A 20,902-nucleotide genomic window follows, 5' to 3' on the forward strand; every position below is an offset into this window, starting at 1 on the left:
TTATAAACAGGTTTCACCTATGAAAATGTCACTGTGCACTTTGGAAAATCTTGCAGATCTTGGGACAGCTTGTTTTATTGTGTAAGACTGAGGCACTTTGGGACATCTAACATCCCAGGTCCTCAGCCATCAGATGCTAGAGACCCCACCCCACCCCATCACTTTGATCATTAAAAATGCCCCCAGGGTTTCACAGCCTGAGGGAACAGTACTGCCTCTACTGAGAACCACTGGCTGGATGCTGGCTCTCAGATTTCAGCCTCATGACTTCAGAGTGGTGAAAGATCCACTGAAGGGGGAGGATTGGGAGGTTGAGCCAGAAAAGGTGTTGTCTGCAGCGCTGTCTCCCTCTGTCAAGGAGAGCCTTCACTTTCTTAAATTCTTTAGACCTGCCTCTTCCAACCTGGTAAGATTTTCATGTCCTGAGCCCAGGTAGAAGATGAAGTGAGGGGGAAAAGATGATGTTTTGTAGTAATAAATGTGAACCCTGTCTGGCTTATTTTTCTTAAGAGTCAACAAACCAAATCTGATCCCCAGCCCTCCACACATGCTCGTTGTTAGGTGTATACTGTGTCTCAGTTCAGGAGAAATCTAGTTATAACATGAATCCCTGAAACATTTTTTGAAATTTAATCCTTGTTATCTTTTAAACTACAGGCATGATCTCATTCCATTTTTTTTTTCCAGTTTTGTTAAGTATGAAGTAACATCTAATCCCTCTTGGCATTCACATTTTGCACAATTGAATGTGCATGATGGTCTAGCACATCTTGGTATTAGCACTCTGCGTGCTGCCTGGGAGTCTTAAGCAAATCAAAGGAACTTGATTTCTTTGGAGTACTTTTCAGAGAATTTCGAGCCTTAGATTTTCCTTTAACAATGACACCTTCTTTCTCAAGTGTGGTTGTGCTGTGTTTGACTTGTAAAGAGTCATTTGGCCCAGAGATATTGTTGTTGCTGTTCAGTTGCTCAGTCGTGTCTGACTCTTTGCAACCCCATGGAGTGTGGCATGCCAGGCTTCCCTGTCCTTCACTGTCTCCCGGAGTTTGGTCAAACTCATGTCCATTGAGTCAGTGATGCCATTCAACCATCTCATCCTCTGTCATCCCCTTCTCATCCTGCCTTCAATCTTCCCCAGCATCAGGGCCTTTTCTAATGAGTCAGCTCTTCACATCAGGTGGCCAAAGTATTGGAACTTCAGCTCCTTCAGCATCAGTCCTTCTGATGAATATTCAGGATTCATTTCCTTTAGCATTGACTGGTTTGATCTCCTTGCAGTCCAAGGAACTCTCAAGAGTCTTCTCCAACACCACAGATCAAAAACATCAATTTTCTTCAGTGCTCAGCCTTCTTTATGGTCCAACTCTCATATCCATACATGACTACTGGAAAAATCATAGATTTGACTATACAGACCTTTGTTGGTACACTTCAGATGCAAGCCAGTGAATGATATTCCAACAACATTAACCTGTTTGCAGCCTTATTCCAGGACCAGGTTTATCCGTTTGTCAATCAGATGCATAGTATTCACTGGACAGCAGATTAGGCATATGAGGAAATCAAAGTGAACTAGACACTTCACACCCTCAAAGAGTCTATTATCCATCTAGGGATGATAAAACCTCACATATACTATCATAAGTAAGTGAAAGGTAAGATGAAATACTGGTGGAGTTTCTAGGGATGAAATAGTACTTTCTTCTGAAGAAGGCTTCCTAGAAGAGGTGAAATTTTTAACTTGATGATTTTAAAGATTCATTAAAATCTTGACAGGCAAGACACTTTTTGAGGACTGGTTTTTTGAGCTGAAATAAATGTGAGCAGAATATTTTTGTGTGTGTGGCTTCTCATTACTTAATATTATGCATTCTCCATTTATTGTCTGAATGTAAGTAAGTGACTTTTTAACAATTTAAGTGACTTTAAATAATTAGTAATAATTGCTATAAAGAATCTCATTTGAAATTGCTACCTTTCTGGAAGAGTCCTCTAATTTAAGAGTTGAATCTAAGTTTTGCTTTTTCCATTGAAGAGTTCAACTTTTACAACTCCAGATTCTGGAATACCAATGCTATATTTAAAAATTCGGGGGTGTAGCTTTAGCCTTCTTCATAGTAAAATGCAATCAGACATAAAGCAGATCTTTTGGGACGGTTGTACAGAGAGAGTTCAGCCACTGAAATGGGAAAGTGTTCTCACCACCAGGTGTTTTTCATGTGTCGAACTTGAGGACAACACAGAAATGAGCCAGAGCACCCAGGACTGCCTGTGGTTCCGCGCCCTCCCGTCCTTTTCCTAGGACTTGGGTCTAATTGCTTCTGCTCCCAGGTTATTAAGGTCTATCTCCCAACCCCTCTGGCCTCTGTCTGTACTGCTTGCATGTGGGCTGGAGATTTGACTAAGAGCAAGTTATTAATCTCTTCAAGAAAATTAGAGATACCAAGGGAACATTTCATGCAAAGATAGGTTCGATAAAGGACAAAAATGGTATGGACCTAACAGAAGCAGAAGATATTAAAAAGAGGTGGCAAGAATACATAAAAGAACTGCACAAAAAAGATCTTCACAACCCAGATAATCACGATGGTGTGATCACTCACCTAGAGCCAGACATCCTGGAATGTCAAGTCAAGTGGGCCTTAGAAAGCATCACTATGAACAAAGCTAGTGGGTGTGATAGAATTCCAGTTGAGCTATTTCAAATCCTGAAAGATGATGCTGTGAAAGTGCTGCATTCAGTATGCCAGCGAATTTGGAAAGCTCAGCAGTGGCCACAGGACTGGAAAAGGTCAGTTTTCATTCCAATCCCTAACAAAGGCAATCCCAAAGAATGCTCAAACTACCGCACAATTGCACTCATCTCACATGCTAATAAAGTAATGCTCAAAATTCTCCAAGCCAGGCTTCAGCAATACATGAAACTTGAACTTCCAGATGTTCAAGCTGGTTTTAGAAAAGGCAGAGGAACCAGACATCAAATTGCCAATATCCTCTGGATCATCGAAAAAGCAAGAGAGTTCCAGAAAAACATATATTTCTGCTTTATTGACTATGCCAAAGCCTTTGACTGTGTGGATCACAATAAACTGTGGAAAATTCTGAAAGAGATGGGCAACCAGACCACTTGACCTGCCTCTTGAGAAACCTGTATGTAGGTTAGGAAGCAACAGTTAGAACTGGATGTGGAACAACAGACTGGTTCCAAATAGGAAAAGGAGTACGTCAAAGCTGTATATTGTCACCCTGCTTATTTAACTTATATGCAGAGTACATCATGAGAAACACTGGACTGGATGAAGCACAAGCTGGAATCAAGATTGCCGGGAGAAATATCAATAACCTCAGATATTCAGATGACACCAGCCTTATGGCAGAAAGTGAAGAGGAACTAAAAAGCCTCTTGATGAAAGTGAAAGAGGAGAGTGAAAAAGTTGGCTTAAAACTCAACATTCAGAAAACTAAGATCATGGCATCTGGTCCCATCACTTCATGGCAAATAGATGGGGTAACAGTGGAAACAGTGTCAGACTTTATTTTTTGGGGCTCCAAAACCACTGCAGATGGTGATTGCAGCCATGAAATTAAAAGACGCTTATTCCTTGGAAGGAAAGTTATGACCAACCTAGATAGCATATTAAAAAGCAGAGACATTACTTTGCCAACAAAGGTCCTTCTGGTCAAGGCTATGGTTTTTCCAGTGGTCATGTATGGATGTGAGAGTTGGACTGTGAAGAAAGCTGAACGCTGAAAAATTGATGCTTTTGAACTGTGGTGTTGGAGAAGACCCTTGAGAGTCCCTTGGACTGCAAGGAGATCCAACCAGTCCATTCTAAAGGAGATCAGTCCTGGGTATTCATTGGAAGGACTGATGCTGAAGCTGAAACTCCAGTACTTTGGCCACCTCATGCAAAGAGTTGACTCATTGGAAAAGACCCTGATGCTGGGAGGGATTGGGGGCAGGTGGAGAAGGGGACGACAGAGGATGAGATGTCTGGATGGCATCACCGACTCGATGGGCATGGGTTTGGGTAAACTCCGGGAGTTGGTGATGGACAGGGAGGCCTGGTGTGCTGCGATTCATGGGATCGCAGAGAGTTGGACATGACTGAGCGACTGAACTGAACTGAAGTTACTCAGCATGAAATTTGGCCAGATGACATGTTTGTCTCTTGAAGAGATATCTGTGCCCCAGTTTTCATTGCAGAATTATTTACAATAGCCATGGCATGGGAACAATCTAAGTGCTCACTGGATGAGTGAATGGATAAAGAAAATATGAGATGTATATGTATCCCATGGAAATGTAAGCTTCCATATATTCCATATATGTACATACCTACACATACAATGGGATGTTATTCAGCCATTTAAAAAAAACCCTGCCTTTTATGACAACATGAGTGGATCTTGAGGGCATTATGCTAAGTGAAATAAATCAGAGAAAGGCAAATACTGCATGTTTTCACTGATATTCAGAATCTAAAGATGCTGAGCTCATGGAAGGAGAGAGTAGAATGATGGCTGCCAGGGTCGGGTGGAGGGCGGGGGAAATGGGGAGATGTTGGTTAAATGGTACAAATTCCCAGCCATAAGATGAATATGCTCTGAGGAGCCAGTGTATAACTTGGCGACTATAGTTAACAGTACTGTATACTTGAAAGTCATTAAGAGAGTAGATCTTAAATGTTATCACCACACACACACACACACAAACAGTAATTATGTGAGGGAATAGAAGTCTATCAAATCACGTCTTTGTACATCTTAAAGCTTCCTATGTTATAGGTCAGTAATAGCTCAGTAAACCTGAGGAGGGGAAAGGCATGTTTGTCAAAACTAAAATATCCTGAGTTGGAAATGTTTTCTCTCTGATATGGATGGTAGGTATAGGTTTATAAATTCTTCAAGTTGCAGTCTTAAGATTTGTGTATATAATGTATGTTATATCTCAACAAAAGATAATAATAACAATAAAAAATTTGAAAACCACTGAAGTGTTGCCAATTTGGTCTACATTGGGATAATTTTGCAATGAATATGTGCATTTTCAAGCTTTTAAAAATAACTTTTTAGAACTTTTAGTGTTTTTCTTTAGTATTCCTTTTAAAATTATTTTTTAGCCAATTAGTTGAAATAACCTAAATAGCTGACAATGGAAAATTTATTATAATAACTATTTGTCCCCCCAAATTGCAAACAGCTTAGTAGAGCAATAATTGTACCCTCCTCCACACTGCCCCCACCCCAAGTTTTTGAAATGAAAGGAGGAGAAAACAAAATTTCTGGGAAAAGTGGATGAAAATATGTGTTGCAGAACCACCTTTTTGATGCTTCAAGATTTCCAACAATTTCATTTGGAGATAGTGTGACTAAATCTTTATTTCAAACAACTTATTATGTTTACCAACACAGTGCACTCTCACACTTTTTGGCCAATTTTCTCAGCTACACCATCCCCTCCTGCCCAGTTTTCATCTTGATGTCTATAGCTTTGGGTTCAAATTCAGACTGAAGCCTAGTGGTGAGTGAAAATAACTGATGATGCAAAGGGAATAAAAATAGGATTTACAGCAAAATCCTTACCTTTAGCTGTGGTTGTCAAGGTTTAAGCACCAGAAGAGGAAGAGACATTCCCTTCCGAGAGAGAGCTCCTGAAAAACAGACAAATTTGATGCCACTAAATTGTAGCATTAAATCTGTAAAGTCTAAGAATTGTACATATATTAAGCCTGAATTTCTTTTCCCCAGCACACCCAGCCAATCTCATCATCTTGGATGGATTTACAAATGGGATCAAGTGCTTCTTAATGTTACTATTATGTATATATTGAGCCTGATAATCATTTAAAGATAATCATTGAGCCCAGACTCTTTCATTGGAACAGGACAGCTGGGAAGTGGTGGAAGGACTGAGGGGAGAGATGAATTACACCCAAGAACCACCAATACAGAAAGGATTTTTGCTGAAAAAGAGAAAATGGCCTTTGAAAGGCTGGCATAAGGTAAGAACTGGCTTGGGACTCACCTTTGTTTGCACCCACATTCCCTACTCAGGCCCTTTTCTTGTGCACTTATATTTAAGTTGAGGCTGAGCAAGGACACCAAGAGAAGGACATTTAAATAGAATATCTTAATGAATTCTACTTTGTTCCCCACAGAGATTCTTCTATCTGGACAAAGGAATCTTGAAATATGCCAAGAACCAAACTGACGTAAGTGGTCTTGTTAATCTAGTATGCTATTGAAGAATTCTCCAGGGCTATTCATGTTGTATGAAAGGAGAGGTTAGCACTCCCCTTGATGAGGATGGCAGAGGCTCTTGGGCCTGACAACATGCATATGGTTAAGGCATTGCCACCTACTTCATGGCATCTAACCACTGGTGTCACAGAGAGTCGGATACGACTGGGCAACTGAACAATGTATCCAACAACAATATAGTGGCTCAATCGGTAAAGAATCTGCCCGCAGTGCCGTAGACCCAGGTTTGATCCCTAGGTCAGGAAGATCCCCTGGAGTAGGAAATGGCAATTCCTTCCAGTATTTTGCCTGGAGAATCCTCATGGACAGGAAGCCTGGCAGGCTACAGTCCATGGGCCCGCAGAGAGTCAGACACACCTGAGCAGCTGAGCACACACACTGGTTGTGTCAGCTCGTGGATGAGACTCTACATTTGGGATTGCATTTCCCTAGCTGGAAACCACGAGGGTGGTGGTGGTTCTTTCTTAGGGAGCAGAGGTACCTGTTCCCTTCTGTCTCCTCTCTAGGTTCAGTGTGGGCTCAGTTCACCCCCCAAGTGGAGGGGTGAGGGCCCCTCTCAACACTCTACTGGATATCCAGCTGTGGGTTCTGGTCTTAGGGTTGTACCATGGGGTTCTCTGAGTGGGGAGAGAACAAAACCCAGGACATGTCCTCCAACTAGTGTGGGGACTGAGGGGTTTAGTGGGGAAGGTCCTTGGTGAAGGTGATAGGAGAGTCCCCTGTGTGTGGACACCAGGCAAACGGCCCACCAGGGCTGAGGATAACTGCTCGTCCTACCTTCACGGAGCCCTCTCTCACCCAGCACTTCATCTCCCGCCTTCCTCTCCCATGGTGCCCACCCTGTCGGGCTGCCTGCAGAAGCGTGCCATACTGCCTGACCCACAGCGGCCTGTCTTAGCTCCTCACTCCTCTTTTCATTTTTATGTTTTATTCAGCTTAAAAAATGTTTTGTTTAATTAATTGTTATTGGAGTATAGCTGATCTATAATTTTGTGTTTCTGCTGTATAACATAGTCAATTAGTTATACATCCACCCACACTTTTTTAGATTCTGTTCCCACATAGGTCCTTAGAGAGTATTGAGTTCCCTGTGCTATATACAGTAGGTTCTTTCTAGTTATCTATTTTATATATAGTAGTGTATATGTATAGTAGTGTTGGGACTGACATATGAACAATATGTCAGTCCCAACCTCCCAATTCCCCACCCCCCCACACTTCCCCCTGGTAACCATATTACTCAGCCATAAAAAAGAAAGGAATAATGTCATTTGCAGCAAATGGATGGACCTAGAGATTCTCATACAGAGTGAGTAAGTCAGATAGACAAAGAGAAATATCATGATCATATGATATTGCTTATATGTGGAATCTAAAAAATGAGTACAAATGAAACTACAAAACAGAAATAGAGTCACAGAGGTAGAAAACAAAGTTACTCCTCTTTTTAAATCACTTCCAAATGAATTTAGACCCCAGAAATCCTGCAGGAAGCAGTGCCATTAACAGGGGAATTCACTGCTGTGGGAGTCAATCCACAGGGCTAACTTTCGACTTTCCTTACCTTCTGCTTGTTAGTTAACCCTCTGCAATTCGGTCTCCCCTTAGGTTAAATAGGATGACGCATGTACAGCAGTCAGCTCAGCACTGGTTCACATTGAGTACTGGAGAAGCGTGGCTGTTGTGTTAACTATTACTGGATGTGGAATGGGAGGGAGATGGAAAGGAGTGTCAAGGGTGTTCCGGTGGCTTTTAACACCGTGGTTCTCATGGGGGCCCCCTTCGTGCCTCTGCAGATCGAGAGAGAAAAGCTGCATGGCTGCATTGACGTCGGGCTCTCGGTGATGTCTGTGAAGAAGTCATCCAAGTGCATAGACCTGGACACCGAGGAGCACATTTACCATCTGAAGGTGAGACTGCTGCCCAGGTGCTGTCTCCCTTTGCACAGATCCTTTATGTTACAAAGGAATTGTCAGTTACAGTACCTTTGGTGATGCCTTTTGAATTTCATAACATCCAGCCAACGTGTGGAAGATCTTCATTAGGAAAGTATTTCTAAGGATGGGACAGTTCTTCATTGTGTAGGAGAATCTCTCACACTGGGACTCAATAAAATAAACTCAACAGCCTTGTCTCTTCTCCCTCATATCCCTCCTCCATTGTGACTGTGACATCAGTAACCTAAAAAAACACTTCATGTTTTCAAATACAAACTCTCTCTACTCCCAGGCAGTACCATCTTTAGTGAAGAACCATTTGCCATAGAATAAAATGTGTTTCCTGAAATATAATATGATCTTTAGTCTGTGAAGCTCTGGCTTACAACATCAACTAACTTTATAGGGATTAAAATTCTCATACCACAGTGATGTTAAAAATTTTTCCCCTAAAGGACGGGTCTCTAAATAGTATCTCTGAAATGGAGTGCTTCACTCCATTCTGCCCCTTCGGCTACAGGTCGTATAGATAATTAAAAGCATGCACCAAGAGCTTTGGAGATCCAGATCTGGTTCAGATCTTGACCACCTGGCTACTTACTTGCTCTCAGCCTTTGACAAATTATTGAATCTCTCAAAGTCTTAGTTTTCTCACTACTTCCTGCCCCCGCAACGGGAACTACATTGCTCATCTTGTGGAGCTGAATGTAGAAAACTTGATGTAATGCCTGACCCGCAGTAAGCTCAATAGGTTCATTTATTATATATAATTATTAGGTGTTACCGAGGGTTAGAAATTAATTGAGAAAACAGTAAGAGTCTTGTCTTACTTGGGCACGTTACTTGGAATATTGGGAATGGGGGCTGAGAGTTGGGGAAATAAAAGCATGAGATTATGATCTCCACATCTTAGTGTATCCCTGTTCTCGCCATGACATATCTGTGGTACTTGGGCAAATACATGTTTAGCACATACATGTAGTTGATGGTCTGCCCAGGACAGTCAAATCTATACTGTTTTTTAAGCCTAAGCCTCTGTGCTTATGGGTGTAATAGTTGTTTAGAACAGGGTTTTTCACCTTCAGCACATCTGGAGGGTGGGTTGGAAACTTATTTGCCATGGGGGCCTGTCTTGTGCATTGTAGGATGTTGAATGGCACCCTGGCCTCCACCCACTAGATGTCCATAACAATCCTCCTCTGGTTATCACAACCCCCAAATGTCTGCAGATGTCATTGAACATCCCCTGGGGTGGTCATAATACCCCTGACTGAGAGCAACTAATGTGAATCAAAGGAGGAAGAGACCTATAATCTTTAAAAAAAAAAGATTTTTAAAAAATCTTTGAAGGTTTACCGCTTTAGTGGTAAACCTCCTCTCAAATAATTTCTCTGTGTTCTTCCAGCAACTCTTATTTCTCTCTGTTGACATGGTCAGGAAATAATACATTTTTGTTCATCCATTCTTGTTCATCTTGTTTAACAGAATAAAAGCAAGGATTAATTCCTAATTTTTAAAGAACTAGAATGTCTCGAAATACATCAAATACTAATATCGTGATAAACGCTGTGTTGATTCACTTTCAGTTCGTTTGTGTTTCCCGTCCATTCTGACCATCCGTTATGACTGTGAGTGCACGTGTGTGGACTTCGCTGAGGTCATGGTTGATGGTCTCAGAGTCGGACAGTTTTTAGTGTGAGCCATCCAGTCCCAGTCTCCTCCTTTATCATAGAAGGGGGTCTGGGCAGCAGAGAGTTAAGTAGCTATACACCCACGGTCCTGTAACTGCCTGAGGGGCTAACGCAGAACCCTGGTCAGTTATTTAAGAAAGTGCTTTTGTTCTTCTGCCTCGTTTAACCCAGTTAAAAAATGGGTCAAGAGGAATGCTCTGGGCGCTGATTTTTAAAGGCCTCAGATAGTAGACTAGCACAAAGAATGACGCAGGGTTCCTATAAAATGCCCAGTAGCAAGGTCTGGGAAATGAAGTACATTTCAAGAACATAATCTGAAGGAGACAAATAGATGTGAGTCTGTGTTGCTTCTACCTGTAAATGGCACATCCGGTAGAACCTGGTGGGGTTTCAAGTCTTGTGTGTATTTCTAACCAACACAACAAACATACATGTCAACCAAACTCTTCCTAAATGACGGATGTTGCTGACATTTATTTCCACATCCTTACTCTCAGTAACAGCTTTAGTAAAGATTTTAACTGAATTGACCTGGATTTTTCTTCTTGGAAGTTAACCTACTGAGTATTCTTTTGGAATCATTTATATTGCCTCTTCATGAGGCTCTGTTTTCTCATACATAGATGTCTATCACTTTTCATTTTGAAAGTATTAATGTGCCATCATACACACATAGAAATATTGCTATTAAGAGATACTTATGGTGCATAGGTGCTTCTTATATTCTTTTTAGTACTTTTATGCACATTTGATGTATTTTATAATGAAAGTTACTACATACAAACATTACTCTTCATAGAAATTATACATTGATAGTCATGGAGAGAATGGCTAAAAGTTTGTATTTGTGTGTTTGAAAAATCCTGGAAATCACTGATAATGCTTTATCAGATTTTTGTTTTCTAAGAGTGGGGAAAATGTTCTTATAAATAACCTTCACATTCATTAACATGTATTCCTCAGTAACATTCATTATCAGAGAAGATGAACAAGGTTAAATATTTCAAGAAGAATTCGTTCATTCTCTCCAGTTCAGAGAAGATTGATCTGAAAACTCTGAATTAGAAAAGAGGTTTTTTATTAATAAAAAGTGTAATGTTTTCAGTGGGGATATGAGAAACTGGGACAAGAGAACTTGGAACTGCTTTAAGAGATGGATAAATATGCTTTTTTCTAATTCTTTTTTCTTCTTGTAAGAGATGGATAAATATAAATTTCAACTTGCTTGTTGCTTAATATGTCTTAATAATAGCATAACAGTTGGCTCTTTCATAGAATGCTTAAATGTAGAGTTTATGAAGACCATTCTTACTTTCCATCTCCTACTCCATAGACATGTTCCATAGACTACATGAATGTAAACGAAGTCAACAAACTGGTACTTCCACAGTTCTACATGTGTTAGCATGAAGAGGTGCCAGAAATGACCTCAATGGGATGACTAACTGTTTTTTAGATGAGTGACACTCTTATGTCCTTTCGACCCAACACAATCTAGGTAAAGTCAGAGGACGTCTTTGATGAGTGGGTATCCAACCTCCGCCACCACAGAATGTACCGTCAGAATGAAATCGCCATGTTTCCACATGAAGTTAATCATTTTTTCCCAGGATCTACAGTCACAGACTCTGGTCCTGGGGTCATGGACACCATTTCAAGTAGAAAGGTAATGATTTACCAATCATGAATCTAAAGGAAGTAGGTGGCTTTGTGTGGGAGAGTCTGCTCTTGGGGGCAGTGTCTGTGGAAGGAGAGGTTTATAGGGAGGAGCAGAATGTGTTTGATCTAGGATTTTACTTGTCTGTGTGTCCCCTTAGTCAGAGCCAGGGCCAGAGGAGCATGTATTAATGCTCAGATCATAACTGAAGAAGAGCATGCATGTACAGAGGGATTTAACATGCCAACTCTCCCTTGATCACTAATGACTTAAGTTTGCTTTCTGGCTGTAAAATGCAGGAGATATATATATAGTCAAACAGAACTACACAATCTTTCCCAACATTTGTGTTGTCCTTTCATATGGTTATCATTTGGCAGGAGAAGAATTCAGGGGCCTGTAGCACGGTATGGCCCCACGGGAGACAGCTGGAGTTCTCAGGGTCTCTGATGGAGTGCTTTGCTAGAAGCTTCTTTCTCATTATGGGCAGATGGCTTCCATTAGCAACCAACCCACTTTATTATCCTTTACCCTAAAGATTTCGCACCAGGCTCTGTCTTCATTTATAATGTGCTTTTGTCGTCTGTGGAACAGCGTAGCAGTATATCAAAGCAGAATTCGCTTCAAACCGGAAGCAATTTATCATTTTCTTGTGGTGGTGAGACTCGAGTTCCCTTATGGTTACAGTCTTCAGAGGACATGGAAAAATGCTCCAAAGGTAGAGTGACTCAAAACCTCTGCTTCTTTCTGTCAAAAACCTCTGCTTTTAGACTTTCCTGATTTTGTTTATACTCCAGGTGAATTTATATTCTCCCTCTAGACTGGTTTATGTTCCCTGTCAGATTTTGCTTATGAAGATCTGCACTCATGATAAACAAAAGGCACTCTCTTTTAGAGTTTTATGTCTTCTCTTGGGTATGTGTGCAAGTAGGTTTCCTTTACAGTTCCTTAAGCAGCGATGCCCAATTTCCACATAGACTGCTAAATCACAGAATCCAGGGCTTAAGTGCCAAAAATGATTCTGATGCACATCCAAGAACTTACAAATCACTGTCCAGAGGTGAGTGGGTGAATCAAATGGAGATTGCTCACCAAACAGGTATTCTCTACCCTGGCTGCACATTAGAATTGTAAGAGAGCTTTTAAAATGCCAGGATACCCATGCTCAGGCCCCTATCCCAGAGAATCCCTTTAAATTAGTGCAGGTTGGGGCCCTGGCATCACTAGTTCTTCACAATTCCCAAACTGATTCTGGTTAGCGGCCACTCTTGCCATATGGAGTGGTCTCAACCTTAGTTAAGAATCACCTATGGAACTAAAAAGGAAGTCAACAGTGAGGCTGGGAGTATTCTAATTTAATTGACCAGGGATGAGACTTTAACATAGGTAATTTTAAGAACCTCACCAGTTGATTTTTAAAACGTAGCCATGATTAAGAACCACTATCAGAGAAAGATGCCTGAAAATTGCAATTTTCTCTGTTGAATGCAGATAGGATCACATCTGGGGATATAAAATGTTGCCTTCTCAATAAATATGAGCAATAAAAGTACTCTGCCTTTATCAACTTATTTAACTCAACTGTCCTGTGAACTCTGAATATCATTATCCCCTCATGGACTGTAGCCTGCCAGGCTCCTGTCTATGGGATTTTTCAGGCAAGAATAGTACAGTGAGTTGCCATTTCCTACTCTAGGGGATCTTCCCCACCCAAGTATTAAATCCACATCTCTTGCATCTCCTGCATTGGCAGGTGGATTCTTTAGCACTCGTGCCACCTGGGAAGCCTGTGAGGAAACTGAGACACAGAGAAGTTATGTAATTTGGCCACGATTCACAGTTTGTTAAGTACATTCAAACTGAGGCAGCCTGGTTCTCCAGATCTATGCCCTTAACCACAAGTCTACTGCCTCTCCTATAAAAACGGCAGTAAAATTTCCTGTCTTTACAGATGTAAAAGCCAATATAGATAAATGAGAAAAATAGCTGGCACTAGTACAGTGAAGGTTGAATGCACGACAAGTGGCTCTTACTTCCGCTCTTGTTTTCCTCCTCCAGACCTGGCGCACTGTCACACCTGCCTGGTGGAGATGAGCCAGCTCCTACAAAGTATGGACATCCTGCATCGGACATATTCGGCACCAGCTATCAATGCCATCCAGGTCAGCCAGCGCTCATTTCTGTTTGCCTGCTGGCACTCTTAGGCTTTCCTCTCTCCTCCCAGCCTTTCACTAACAGGGATGTTTTCTGGCTGGCTGCTTCAGCCAAATTCAAGGGGATGGAGTTGGTCACTCTGGTGTGCGTCTTTCCCTGTTGGTTTGGTGCATCTTACTGTCTGTGCTCTCTCTTTCCTGTTTTAAAACAAAGGGTGGAGCTTTTGAAAGTCCCAAAAAGGAAAAAAGATCACACAGGAGGTGGCGGTCCAGAGCTCTTGGCAAAGACGCTAAAGGAACGCTGCAGGTAACCCTTGCTTCGCCCTACAGGCTGGATTCCTCAGGGACACATGCTGGGGGCCCATGGAAAAGTGACTATGCTGCAGTTACTCTCAGATACCCTGTGCAGAAACAGGAATTCAGTCACTTGGGTTTTCTGAGTACTAAAATAAGCGTGTCATGTTTATTGAGTAAAGGAAAAATGGGATGCATTTGGAGGGACTGCAGTCATTTCTAGGGTTTTGGTTTCCCCTTCTTTACTGCCTAGCCTGCCAGCTCTCGTCCCCACTGGGGTGTGCACCTTGATTTGTGACTGCTGTGGTTGTGTGGTCTGTCCACCTTTTCTGTGACTCCGTGGACTCACCATCCCTCCGAGCCCACTGGCTGGAGTCTTTGGAAGCAGGACATTGTATAGACTATCTCTTCTCTCCAACCGTCCCATCCTCCCATCATAAGGTCACTGCATAACGCTAACTGCTGACTTTCCCAATGCACAGCTAAGCCAAGATTTGCAGCTCAGTAATTATATATTAAATTGCAGCATTATTAGGGTCAAAATAAATCAGGAACTTACGGAAACTGTTTTATATAACTCTGGCTTAAAGCACTTTATGGGTTGAATTGAAATACTTTCAAAGCAAAGAGAGATTTGTTTTCCAAACCACTGAGAAGGTGATTTGTTTGGTAGAAGCACCAGGTGCTAATAAAGAAAACATTTTTAAACCTACTCCCCATTAACTATTAATATTAGCAACCTATGTCCTGGGTAATTATTGCAAGGAGCAAGGAATTGAATATAAATGAGAAAGAGCCTGGCCACTTTAGCTGTCGTTTTAAACCTGTAGCCTTAAAGTTATGATCATCTCCAATTAAAAATGTGATTTCTCACCCACTTTTATTTCATAAGAAGCCAGTGGAAGTTGCCATGGCAAGTGTTTTCCTGAGTTTTCATATTGAAAGTTATCACTCAATTAAAAAAATGTTCTATAGAATGTTCTTCTTTTCTACTTTCCAATCTTAGAAACAAGTGAATAGTCTAAGCAATTCACATCTGAAAAGAAATATCTCCCTTTGGTGTCACTTCAGGTACCTAAGCCTTTTTCTGGCCCAGTAAGACTGCATTCCTCCAATCCTAATTTGTCTACACTAGATTTTGGAGAAGAGAAAAATTATTCTGATGGCTCTGAAACCTCATCAGAGTTTTCTAAAATGCAAGAGGATCTGTGTCATATTGCCCATAAAGGTAAATGAGTTTTCTTTCTTTTTTGTGTTTCTTCCTTCCAATGTGTTTGATGAAAATATTATGTGCTTGTCTGAATGTGGGAAAGTCCTTGGAGAAGGGACTCTTAGCTGGTTCATTTTCTGCTCTATTAGGATTTCAGGCAGCCTAATTTTTATTTTTTGTTTATTTTATTGGTAATAGGGAGTGTATTGGCGAAAGTCTCTCTTTAATTTGTAGGGGAGAAGGTGAGAGCCTGAGGTATACTTTAAAGGCTGAGCAGTTTATATGAGAGTGATCAGAGTGTAAATTGGTACTTTTCTGGAGGCCAATGTGACATCATGTTTCAACTTAAAAAAAAAAAAATCTATTCAGCAGTTCTGCTTTCAAGAATTCATTCACAGGAATTAACTTAAAAGTTATCCAAAGACATGTGCTTCTGTGCTGGCTCAGTGGTAAAGAATCCACCTGCCAATGCAGGAGACACAGGTTTGATCCCTAGTCTGGGAAGATCTCATATGCCGCAGAGCAGCTAAGCCCACGCACCACAACTATTGAGCCTGCGCTCTAGAGCCCAGGAACTGTAGCTGTTGAGCCCACGTGCCACAACGACTGAAGCCGGAGTGCCCCTGCGCTCTGCAACAAGAGAAGCCACTCCAGTGAGAAGCCTGTGCACTGCAGTGAAGAGTAGCCCTTGCTCATCACACATGCAGAAAAGCCCACATAGCAGTGAAGACCCAGCATAGCCAAAAATAAATAAATGAAATTAAATTTTAAAATATTATCCAACAATGTCCATTGTAGCATTGTTCATATCAAAAATTAGATTTTCAATATCATTTGTTGTTTAGTTGCTAAGTCGTGTCCAACTTTTTTGTGACCCCCATGGACTGTAGCCCACCAGGTTTCTCTGTCTATGGGATTTCCCAGGCAAGAATACTAGAGAAGGTTGCTATTTCCCTCTTCGGGGGATCTTCCCTACCCAGAGATTGAACCCATGTCTCTGTATTTGACAGATTCTTTACCACTGAGCCATCAGGGAAGCCCTTCAATATCATTAGAAAAATGCAAATCAAAATCATGATGAGACATTATTATGCACCATTAGAATAGCTTAAATTAAAAAAAAGTACAGACAGCTGATGAGGATACAGAGAAACTGAATCTCTCATATATTGCTAGTGACAATGCAAGATGGTACAGCCACTCTGGACAATAGTTTGGCAGTTTTCTGTAAAACCAACATGCACTTAAAATACAACCCAATGTTTACATTCCTAGGCATTTATCCCAAAGAAATGTAAACTTAAATCCACACAAAATCCTGTACACAAATGCTCACAGCAGATTTATTAGCCAAAGACTGGAACAACCCAAATATCCTTCAGCAGATGAATGGTTAAACAAAAGGTGGTATATCCATACAACAGAACACTATTCATCACTGCTGCTGCTAAGTCACTTCAGTCGTGTCCGACTCTGTGCAACCCCATAGACGGCAGCCCACCAGGCTTCCCCATCCCTGGGATTCTCAAGGCAAGAACACTGGAGTGGGTTGCCATTTCTTTCTCCAGTGTGTGAAAGTGAAGTTGCTCAGTCATGTCTGACTCTTAGCGACCCAATGGACTACAGCCTACCAGGCTCTTCCATCCATGGGATTTTCCAGGCAAGAGTACTACTCAGCAATAAAAAGGAATCATCTGCGGATACAGGCCACTGTGGAAGGGTTCTCAAGCACAACATGCTGACCTAAAATACCCAGTCTCAAAAGGTGTCATAGTATGTGCTTACACTTATAACACTTCTGAAGTGATCCATGTATAGAGATGGAAAAGTGACTGGTGGTTATGGGAGTCAGGGACAAGGAAGAGAAAAAGAGGGAAAGTGTGATTGTGAAGGCTGGTAGTAAGAGGAATCTTGGTGGCGATGGAAAGCTCTCTATCCTGATTTTGGTGGTGGGTCCATGAATCTACACATACGATAAAATTGCATTGACTGATACTTATATCCATGTTTATGAGCGAGAGCATATCAAACTTGTGAAATCAGAATCAGAGCTGTAGGTTATACCAACGTCCATTTCGTGGCTTAGATGTTATACCAAAGTTACGTAAGATGTTACCACTGTGGGAAATGGGAGGTAGGGCACCCAGGACTTCTCTGTATTTTTGTTGCAACTTCCTGTGAAATTTCAGAATAGAAAGTTTTTTTTTTTAATTAGAAATAGCCTAAATGCCTGACAATAGAGAGATTAGATTTTTAAACTGCAGTGTAATCATATAATAGAATACTTAACAGCTATAATAATAATAATATCATCTACCTGATATTGAACACCTAGTGTCATGCCGAGTGTTTGCTGGTAAGAACTTAACATGCAGTGTTTCTTGAATTCATATCACAGAGTAGGTATGACTGTAACCTCTTATCAGTGCCCAGATAAGAAATCTGAGACTTAGAGAAGCCAAAGAACTTTGTGAGGGTCCCAGGGTAAAAAGTAGCCAGACTGAGACTGGAACCCTAACTTGCCTGACCCCAGAGTCTGTGCCTCTCACCTGCTGTCTCACTGCCCTTACAGACAGAATTAGCCAGGGTTATTTTTATAGGTATTAGAAGATATACACAGTTCACTTCAGTCACTCAGTTGTGTCCGATTCTTTGTGACCCCATGAACTCCTGTAGCAAAAAATACAAGGCATGATCCTGTTTTGGGGGAAAAATATATTAATCTGATATATATAGGCATATTTAAAAATCTGGAAGGATAGATACCAGTGTTTTAGTGATGGGGACTAGGAGTACTTATTATCTTCTTTCTGCCTTTAAAAAATTTTTTCACATATTATCATTTTTTAAAGGAGAAAATGAGTAAAAATTGTTGCATGGGAGGACAGTGCTTGAAATAAGAGAAGACATTTTCTGTTTCCTCTTACCACCCAGAATTTTCCTTCCTTTATATCACTGATTCCTTTCCCCCTTTCCTTACCTTCTAAATCTAAAATGTGTTGGTTATGAGGAAACCATTTATGCTCTTTACAAATTCCCACCTCAAACTCTTGTCCAAGCGACCGATAGAACTTTGTCCATGTTTCGCAATGCAGTTGTACGATTTATCTATAAAATGGGAAGAATTACCTGCCCCAACCCCTTTAAAGATCTTCATACACCCCACTGTGCCTTCTCTGGACCCCTTGTAATCAGGTTGTTTCATTTTAGGTTGTGTGGGAGGGAATTTGTATACAATGCCGTTACTTTTTAATAATATGAACTGTCCTTTTAAAAATGAGAAGATAATGCCTCCCTGCAGAAGAGAACTAGCCTACTTTTAGCTACCTTGAAGAAGCTGCTTCCTCAGCAGGACAGCGGTTGCTGTACTGAGTGGATACACTAGTCCCATCCTCCGATTCGTGGGCCTGACCTCATGCAAGGTCATGGGCATCAGCTAGCTGCTCTGTCTTTCCGGCTTTGTGAAAACCAGCTGGCTGCTGGATTTATGCTCTGAGAAAAGGTCCAGGAGCACCTATTCAACTTCAACCTGAGCCCCAGGGCTTGCAGATAGCAAATTCTATAAGCAGCCCAGCAAGCGTGGTTTCATTCCTGTGGTTATAGTGTTCTTGCCCAGACTGGAAGATCTCAGAGAGTTGCATTTACACAGGTTGTAACTCAGAGGCCTCACAAAGTGAAGACAGCTCCCAGGTTCCCTCTGTGTCCTGTGACCTTGCTTTCTTTCTCACTTCCATTCATACTTTTGAAGCATCTTGACCTTTCTTCCTTTGTAAACCTGATTTTGTTACTTTCAATTTTTATTGTACTTTCTTAACTGCATCACTAATCTATTGACTGTGATTTTAGAACAGCTGAACTCAAGGCAAGAATTCCGCTGGTGTTGTAAATAGTCTGTATTACCTACTTTTTCTTCAACATGTTAAATGCATCTAAATTCTCCCTGTTTCATAGAAGTTGGATCAGGTGGTAGAAAATCAATATACACCCATCCCAAAAAGTGTTTGTTGTGTGTTGTAGACTATAAGTTTGATTTTATGTGTCATTGGTTCATGTGTCTGGCTTTGTGTCTGTGTTCACACACACACAAGCAAACAGAATAAAATGTACTAAAATCTAAAAGTGATAATTTGGCTTACAAATATTAGCTTGTGTGTGTGTATGTGTGTGTGTGTATGCACACTCAGTTGTGTCTGACTCTTTGCGATTCCATGGACTGTACCCCATCAGGCTTCTCTGTCCTTGGAATTTTACATAAACCAAAATGTATTTCATGGAACACATTGCCCATAAAACGCTTTAAAAAACAAAATTCTGTGGTTTAAAATGTTTGCAAAACATTGCTGACTATAATTTGCTTTGCATTTATACCAGAAACAATAAATATTAAAGACCCTGAGAAGTCCTGCAGCAGGGAAATCTGTTAGCTTTGTTTAACTTAATGATTTAAAGATTTTCAATGTTATTATGAAATTCTCCCTCCTCCCCAAACTGCTATCAGCTATTGCCAGTCTGGAACTAAACTTCCTGAGAAACACACATCAGCAAACAATGCAAATAGTAAGGCTCTTTGGAGCTAACCCTCTATACCAGCTAACTCAGAAAACTTGCATTAGACTAAGCCACCTCTGTTACTGACTAGCTGTGGGACTTTCACCTCACTGATTAACCTCTCTAGGTCTCAGTTGCCTCATCTGTTAAATGTCCTGAAATAGTCGTCCTGACTCTTCGGGCTCTCAAAAATTCTATAATTGTCTTCTATGAATAATTGTTTTTCACTGAATGGAAATTATTCTTACTATTGCTTATTGTTACAATGAGAGTTTATGAAAAAGTGTTCTACTAGTAGCAGAAGCAGAAATGGTGAGCAGATTTAGGATGAGAAAGCAAGAACTAGTATAGGACGGGAGTCAGGGTGCTCCAAACAGAAGAAGGTAATCACATTCTGCCTTGGAAAGGAAAAAAATTAGGTTTTTTAAATATGTCTCTTGCAACCTGTGAAAGGTATTTGCAATGAGAGAAATCTTCATTTACAAATATAAAGACTAAAAGTAGAACAAAATTAAACTCTGTTAGATTATTTGCTGTTCTTTTCTTCCTGGATTCTTTTCCTGTGTTGAGTTTTCATTGAGAGGTCATTTGTTAACTGTTTTGAGCTTATGGAAGCATTGAATAAAAAGCCAAATATGTCACAATGATATCATTTGCAAAGATTAAAAGCTAAAAAACATGCACGAAGCCAGGTCACTTATCAAGCATAATTTAGAATCTAGCATAAAAATCTGCTAAGCAACTGCAGTCATGTAAATTATCAGTAAATAAGTAATCAAATTACCTAATGTAACTAAACGAAAGAACTATTTATATAGAATATGGACTTGAAAGTGTTTTAAAACTATGGATGTCCTGTGTAGTTTGAGAATTAGGAGAAACAAGATTACAGATGAGATCATCTTAGATATTTTAGATGTTAACATCTCCCACATGCCACATGATGCAGCCAAAAGAAAAACAAAGAGGAATTCACCAAAATGCATTACAGCATACTAACACATATATACGGAATTTAGAAAGACGGTAACGATGGCCCTATATGCAGGGCGAAAGAAGAGACGCAGAAGTACAGAACAGACTTTTGAACTCTGTGGGAGAAGGGGAGGGTGGGATGTTTCAAAAGAACAGCATGTATATTATCTGTG

General features: G+C 40.7%; 1 protein-coding gene and 1 non-coding gene across 4 annotated transcripts in view; both read left to right on the forward strand.

Moving 5' to 3' along the window:
- Positions 1-20,902, forward strand: part of OSBPL3 (oxysterol binding protein like 3) — a 194,276-nt gene that overhangs the window by 115,310 nt on the left and 58,064 nt on the right. For all 3 annotated transcript variants that reach the window (XM_065938633.1, XM_065938632.1, XM_065938635.1), the window contains 8 exons: positions 5,889-6,005; positions 6,162-6,215; positions 8,061-8,174; positions 11,391-11,558; positions 12,144-12,267; positions 13,608-13,711; positions 13,917-14,009; positions 15,068-15,224. In XM_065938633.1, the coding sequence (XP_065794705.1) occupies positions 5,889-6,005; positions 6,162-6,215; positions 8,061-8,174; positions 11,391-11,558; positions 12,144-12,267; positions 13,608-13,711; positions 13,917-14,009; positions 15,068-15,224 (931 nt within the window). The remainder of the gene's footprint in view (positions 1-5,888; positions 6,006-6,161; positions 6,216-8,060; positions 8,175-11,390; positions 11,559-12,143; positions 12,268-13,607; positions 13,712-13,916; positions 14,010-15,067; positions 15,225-20,902) is intronic.
- LOC136171307 (U6atac minor spliceosomal RNA) lies at positions 6,269-6,391 on the forward strand. Its single transcript, XR_010663846.1, has one exon. It is a non-coding gene; the product is annotated as a U6atac minor spliceosomal RNA (small nuclear RNA).

Source organism: Muntiacus reevesi, chromosome 6 (assembly GCF_963930625.1).
Source record: "Muntiacus reevesi chromosome 6, mMunRee1.1, whole genome shotgun sequence".
NCBI classification, from domain to species: domain Eukaryota; kingdom Metazoa; phylum Chordata; class Mammalia; order Artiodactyla; family Cervidae; genus Muntiacus; species Muntiacus reevesi.